General features: G+C 39.7%; 1 protein-coding gene across 1 annotated transcript in view; it reads right to left on the bottom strand.

The window, feature by feature from the left end:
- Positions 1 to 1,122: 1,122 nt before the first annotated feature.
- RAD51 (RAD51 recombinase) overlaps positions 1,123 to 7,061 on the bottom strand; it is a 29,949-nt gene continuing 24,010 nt past the window's right edge. The window contains exons 7-10 of the mRNA XM_025884576.2: positions 2,658 to 2,771; positions 2,203 to 2,332; positions 1,891 to 2,012; positions 1,123 to 1,436 (exon numbers count right to left, since the gene is read on the bottom strand). Coding sequence (XP_025740361.1) covers positions 1,313 to 1,436; positions 1,891 to 2,012; positions 2,203 to 2,332; positions 2,658 to 2,771 — 490 coding nt within the window. The 3' untranslated portion in view covers positions 1,123 to 1,312. The remainder of the gene's footprint in view (positions 1,437 to 1,890; positions 2,013 to 2,202; positions 2,333 to 2,657; positions 2,772 to 7,061) is intronic.

Raw genomic sequence — 7,061 nt, 5'->3', positions numbered from 1 at the left:
TGGAGTCCTGGGATCGAGTCCCACATTGGGCTCCCTGCTCAGTGGGGAGTCTGCTTCTCCCTCTGACCCTCTTCCCTCTCGTGCTATCTCTCATTCTCTCTCTCTCCCAAATAAATAAATAAAATCTTTAAAAAAAAAACAAAAAACCAAGCCTCCATTCCAGAATCTGTCACTCTGGCTTACTATATCATCCTAGGTTTATTTTGTGGTATAGAAATGAGAGATAAGACCGGAGAGGTACTCCATTCTTTAAACAAAGCTGCATTAAATTGACTGTCTTCCTATCTCCCTACCTACAGTAGGATCAGCACAGGCAACAGCAGAGATTTTCTCTCTCTCTCCTCCCAGTACTAGCTGACAAGGCCTTTTGAAATTCAAAGAGCTGGTTAAAAGCCATCCTGAGTAGAAGTCTGAAGAAGAGGAGGATCTCAAACCCCTGAAGTAGAATAATCCGGACAAGTATTAGGACTCTACAACATAAGACTCACAAAGGCCACTGGAAAGCCATGGGATATTCATCTTGTAATAATCTCTATTAGACTGAAGGATAATAAGCTCAATCATCTGAATATATGACTTCCCTTTAAAATTTTTGAATTTTAAAGCAATAGAAACTGATCACCCAGTGCCAAAAAGTTATTTTAAAGGCCCTATCTTGAAATACTCAAACAGCACAAATAACTATTAGCAGCTCCACACTAAATCTACTTAAAGACCCCCTAAATGCTTAAGATTCCAGAATTATTTTGAGTTACTCTTGGTTTTTTAACTGCTAAGTAGATGGTGAAGGGCTGGTGGTCCAGAAGGCCTGCTCCATAGCCCTTAACTAAAAAATTCTTACATAAGATAATTTAGGCAAACTAAGAACCTGCTTCTGACTGACAGAATTTTACTGGCAGAAAGAAAAGAACCTCTGAGAAGACCCACTTTCTTTGCCACACAGGCATTTCAACATTATTCAGACAGTGAGAGAAGAATCCAGTCTCCCCAGCTTCTGTCTGCAGAGAACTAAAGATTGTCCAGTAGACAGCTGTTAGTCCTGAGTCAACCCCAAGGCACTATGTGAAAGGTATTGCTTCCCCTGAAATAATTCACATAGAAATTAATACACTCCAGACGGAATAAACATTTCAGATCAGTTTGTGACTACTGACCTGTCTCCTGTTTACACCATCAGAAAAGCCAATACAATAGCTGTTTTTCCGGAAGCCTTTTTCTGGCAGTCACAACAGGAAGAGGCCTATGAAGAACCCCAGGGAGCAGTCCTCTCCATTAGGCACTTAAGGTTTATCACAGGAAAAACCCCAATGTTTCAGTCTTTGGCATCTCCCACTCCATCTGCATTGATGGCAAACATAGCTTCAGCTTCAGGAAGACAGGGAGAGTCGTAGATTTTGCAGATTCTGGTTTCCCCTCTTCCTTTCCTCAGATACAGTCTGACCCAAAACAAAACAAAACCACCAGACCAAAGTTATAATTTAAAAATATTTTTCTTATTTATGGTAGATCTAGTTCTTTTTTTTCAGACCTATATACTTCCTAGGACTTTGGGGAATTTTTCTGTATTCCTTAGGGGTATTTCCAACCTGGAGGAATCCGCTCCTACCCTGCCCCCCACCTTAGTACATTTTCCACATTGAAACAGTTTTTTAAAAATGAGAGAGAGGCATATCCTTCATATTCAGTCTTGCAAATTTGAGGGCTATTAATTCCTTTATAAAATGAAAGCAAATATATGCACTAATATTAGAGCATGACAATTATGTTTAGCAAATGTGTCTAATTATACAACAGTAGCTTTAACTGGATTTAAATGGAAATGTTGTATCTTCATGTCTACATCAGTTAATATGACATTCCAAGACGAAGTCGCCTATCCCATCACTTTACCTGGTTGTTGAAGCATGAGCAATGATATTTCCTCCAATAGGTTTTTTAGGATCTGCAGCAAACATGGCTGCTCCATCCACTTGGGCTACTACCTGGTTGGTGATTACCACTGCTACACCAAACTGATGGAGAAAGGATAAATGTCATTTTTTTAATGTCCAAAGGACCTTACTGCTGCCACCCCTTTCCCCACAAAGTAATGAATGATTAATATTATCTTCGTATCTGTGAAACCAGGCCCTGATGTTCTGGCCTCCCAGCAAGGCCCCTGAAAATTAGGTAGGCATTCTCTGTCCTGATCCCACAACTTACCTCATCAGCAAGTCGCAGAAGCATCCGCAGAAACCTGGCCAAGTGCATCTGCCTGGCTGAAAGCTCCCCTCGACCCGAATAGTCCGTTCTGTAGAGGGCAGTGGCACTGTCTACAATTAGCAGTGCGTACCTACAGTGAACAAGGACTCTATGAAGCCAATTTTGAGCCTGGGTCAAATTCTCTCTTCCTCACTACCTTGAGCTGTCATATTCAGTTATACTTGTACATAAATGTTTTATTAAAATATTTGTACAGCATTCGTGTCTGAGGCACTATATAATGTGTAAAGTTTCCAATAAGTTCGAATGGATTATGGCAGTAACTTGACCTGAACCACAATGCAACAGTGTCAGACTAAGAACTAAAACTTAAATCTCCCCATTTCTATTTCAAGTTACTATCAATTTGGCCAAATAGCCTATATAAGATTCAGTGTCTTCCACTGAGCACATACCTAGATTCTACCATCATGGCTGATGCTTGATAAAGGAGCTGGGTCTGGTGGTCTGTGTTGAACCCTCGAGCATATGCTACATTATCCAGGACATCACTGCCAGAGAGGCCATATCTGGAAGCGAATAGAGAACATTTTTAGATTGCAAAGAAAACTCAGGCAGACTGGAAATTAATCTCTAGCAAAGAGATTGCTTGATTAGGTAAGAAGTGTTAAGGCTAAAGAATATTAATTCCCTTTCTATTAGAAGTCCAGACAAACTAGAAAGAGATGACAGCAGCAACTGATTTGGAGTAGATCTACTGAACAAGACCGGGATAAGTCAAATTTAGTCTTTGAGGACTCCTGAGCCAAAACAAATTTCCAAATACCATGTTCCAAATGTTCTCCTGGAAAAACCAATGCAACATGACAGAATTGGAACTGAAACAAAAATAACGAATCACTCAAAGATCAATTAAATTCATATAATTGTTATAGAGGAATAAAACCTTTTTTCTTTTTCTTTTTTTTTTTAAGAGAGGGAGAGAGAGGGTTTGAGGGGCAGAGGGAGAGAATCTTTAGCAGGCTCCATGCCCAGCCCAGAACCCAACTCCAGGCTCTATCTCATGACCCTGAGATTATGACCTGAGCTGAAATCAAGAGTCAGATGCTTAACCACATGAGCCACCCGGGCGCCCCTAGGAATAAAACCTTCTAAACAAGCACTCAAAACTTTAAGAAGTTCAAGAGAAACAAGTAGATTTCATTTCTCCTATTCTTCCTTGCTAATAACTAGTTACAGTTAAAACAGATTCTATGACATGTATCCAGTATGGTTAAAACTGATCCTTTAATTCATCTTATACCTCAATGATTTTTTTTCCTTTGCATTTAAAAAAGGCAAATAAGGGGAGCCTGGGTGGCTCAGTCAGTTAAGTGTTCAACTCTTGATTTCGGCTCAGGTCATATCTCAGGGTCGTGTGATGGAGCCCCACGTCAGGCTCACTGCTGGGCGTGAAGTCGGCTTGGGATTATTTCTCCCTCTGCCCCTCTAGTGGGCCCCCCGCACCCCGTGCTCTCCCACTCTCACTCTCAAAAAAAAAAAAGGCAAATAAGGTATTTGCTATTTTTTTTTATTAACATATAATGTATTGTTTCAGGGGTACAGGTTTGTGATTCATCAGTCTTACACAATTCACTGTGCTCACCATAGCACATACCCTCCCCAATGTCCATCACTCAACCACACCCCATCCCTCCCAACCCCCTCCACTCCAGCAACCCTCATTTTCTTTCTTGAGATTGAGTCTCATGTTTTGTCTCCCTCTTTGGTTTCGTCTTCTTTCATTTTTCCCTCCTTTCCCCTATGATTCTCTGCCTTGTTTCTCAAATTCCACTTATCAGTAAGATCATATGATAATTGTCTTTCTCCGATTGACTTATTTCGCTTAGCATAATAGCCTCTAGTTCCGTCCACGTTGTTGCAAATGGCAAGATTTCAATTTTTTGATGGCTGTATAATATTCCTCTGTATATATATATACCACATCTTCATTATCCATCTGTTGATGGACATCTAGGCTCTTTCCATAGTTTGGCTATTGTGGACATTGCTGCTATTAACATTGGGGTGCAGGTGTCCCTTTGGATCACTACATTTGTATCTTTGGGGTAAATACCCAGTAGTGCATGGGTCGTAGGGTAGCTCTATTTTCAACTTTTTGAGGAACCTCTACACTGTCTTCCAGAGTGGCTGCACCAGCTTGCATTCCCACCAACAGTGTAAGAGGGTTCCCCTTTCTCTGCATCCTCACCAACATCTGTCGTTTCCTGACCTGTTAATTTTAGCCATTCTGACTGGTGTGAGGTAGTATCTCATTGACGTTTTGATTTGTATTCCCCTGATGCTGAGTGATGTTGAGCACTTTTCCAAGTGTCTGTTGGCCATTTGGATGTCTTCTTTGCAGAAATGTCTGTTCATGTCTTCTGCCTTTTTCTTGACTGGATCATTTGTTCTTTGGGTGTTGAGTTTAGGAAGTTCTTTATAGATTTTGGATATAAATCTATATCTGGTAGATTTAGATATGTCATTTGCAAATATCTTCTCCCATTCTGTCAGTTGTCTTTTGGTTTTGTTGACTGTTTCCTTTACTGTGCAAAAGCTTTTTATCTTGATGAAGTCCCAATAGTTCATTTTTGCCCTTGCTTCCCTTGCCTTTAGAGATGTTTCTAGGAAGAAGGTGCTGTGGCTGAGGTTGAAGAGGTTGCTGCCTGTGTTCTCCTCAAGGATTTTGATGGATTCCTGTCTCACATTTAGGTCTTTCATCCATTTTGAGTTTATTTTTGTGTGTGGTGTAAGGAAATGGTCTAGTTTCATTCTTCTGCATGTGGCTGTCCAATTTTCCCAACACCATTTGTTGAAGAGACTGTCTTTTTTCCATTGGACCTTCTTTCCTGCTTTGTCGAAGATTAGTTGACCATAGAGTTGAGGGCCATTTCTGGGCTCTCTATTCTGTTCCATTGATCTATGTGTCTGTTTTTGTGCCAGTACCATACTGTCTTGATGATGACAGCTTTGTAATAGAGCTTGAAGTCCGGAATTGTGAGGGCGCTAGCTTTGCTTTTCTTTTTCAACATTCTTCTGGCTATTCCTGGTCTTTTCTGGTTCCATACAAATTTTAGGATTATTTGTTCCATTTCTTTGAAAAAAGTGGATGGTATTTTGATAGGGATTGCATTGAATGTGTAGATTGCTCTAGGTAGCACTGACATCTTCACAATATTTGTTCTTCCAATCCATGAGCATGGAACGTTTTTCCATTTCTTTGTGTCTTCCTCAATTTCTTTCATGAGTATTTTATAGGTTTCTGAGTACAGATTCTTTGCCTCTTTGGTTAGATTTATTCCTAGGTATCTTATGGTTTTGGGTGTAATTGTAAATGATCGACTCCTTAATTTCTCTTCCTTCGGCTTTGTTGTTGGTATATAAAGGTATTTCCTATTTTTTAAAAATTATTTTTTCCACCTCTGTAATGGCTACCTAAGACATGAATGCTTAACACTTTGAGCATTCACAAGTAAGACAATTTTCATTCTCATTAAATATACCATAATGGGGCATTTTTTTTTCTTAAAGATTTATTTTAGAGAGAGCAGGAGGAAGGGGCAAAGGCAGAGGGAGAGAGAATCTCAAGCAGATTCCATGCTGAGCACAGAGCCCCACATGGGGCTTGATCTCACGACTCTGAGATCATGAACTGAGCCAAAATCAAGAGTCAGATGCTCAACTGATGCACGACCCAGGCACCCCAATATGTCCCCATTTCTTCAAAGGTATTTTGATTTTATCCATTTATTGAGGCACAACTATATGCCTGCATTTTTACAAAGCTTCTCTGCACTTCTCAAATAGATGTGATTTTCCTCTTCTGCACTTCCAGAAAACTTGGTTTAGGCCTCTTTATGGCATTTGTGAGAAGCTACCTTACCATTCTTTGACTAGACTACAAATTCCTTGAGGGAAAAGACTAAGCCTCTCTTACCTAGCACTTTTTTTATACCTAAATTCTGAATAAGTGATACTGAATAAGGCTTTTATCCACAACCCAAACAAAAAGACAATCATATCACTTTAATCCTAGTATTTTCATATTAATGTTAACCTAAAATCATTATAGTCCAAAAGTACAACACCGACTCCCTTATGTTATAGTTTAAAAGAGAATCTGTTTAAGCAAAATCAAGGCATTCTTTGAGAACGCTAAGTTTCTATGTTTATGATTCTATCAGTCTTTTACAGAAGCAAGTCTATTCTATGTGGAGACTCTGATCTTTACAAAAGCATACACTACATTAAACCTATTCTGAGATTTAGCTTTAGTTAATGGCTTTAATAGTTTTCCTCTGGTTTTTCCTCCCAGAAAGAACAGAAAAATCAGGGTGCCTGGGTGGCTCAGTCATTGAGCATTTGCCTTCGGCTCAGGTCATGATCCCAGAATCCTGGGATCAAGTCCCACATCGTGCTCCCTGCTCAGCGGGAAGCCTGCTTCTCCCTCTCCCACTCCCCCTGCTTGTGTTTCCTCTCTTGCTGTGTCTCTGTCAAATAAATAAAATCTTAAAAAGGAATAGAAAAAACAAATATATAATATAAAATAATAAAATAATAAAATAATAATAAATATACATGACATACAATTGACCCTTTTAAGCTTTTTTAAAATGTATACTCCAGTGGAGTAAGTACATTCCCATGCTGTGCAACCATCACCACCATCCATGTCCACAACTTTTTATCATCCCAAACTGAAACTCTGTATCACTCAAAAAATAACCCCCAATTCTCCTCACTCCCTGCCCCTAGGGACCACTGTTCTACTTTGTCTTTATGAAATTGACTACTTCAGGTACTTCGTATAAGAGGAA

Source organism: Callorhinus ursinus, unplaced genomic scaffold, assembly GCF_003265705.2.
Source record: "Callorhinus ursinus isolate GAN/ISIS: 27379988/994484 unplaced genomic scaffold, GSC_fseal_2.0 scaffold25, whole genome shotgun sequence".
NCBI classification, from domain to species: domain Eukaryota; kingdom Metazoa; phylum Chordata; class Mammalia; order Carnivora; family Otariidae; genus Callorhinus; species Callorhinus ursinus.
Note: the sequence above shows the minus strand (reverse complement) of the source record. Positions and strands in the feature narration are given on the sequence as shown.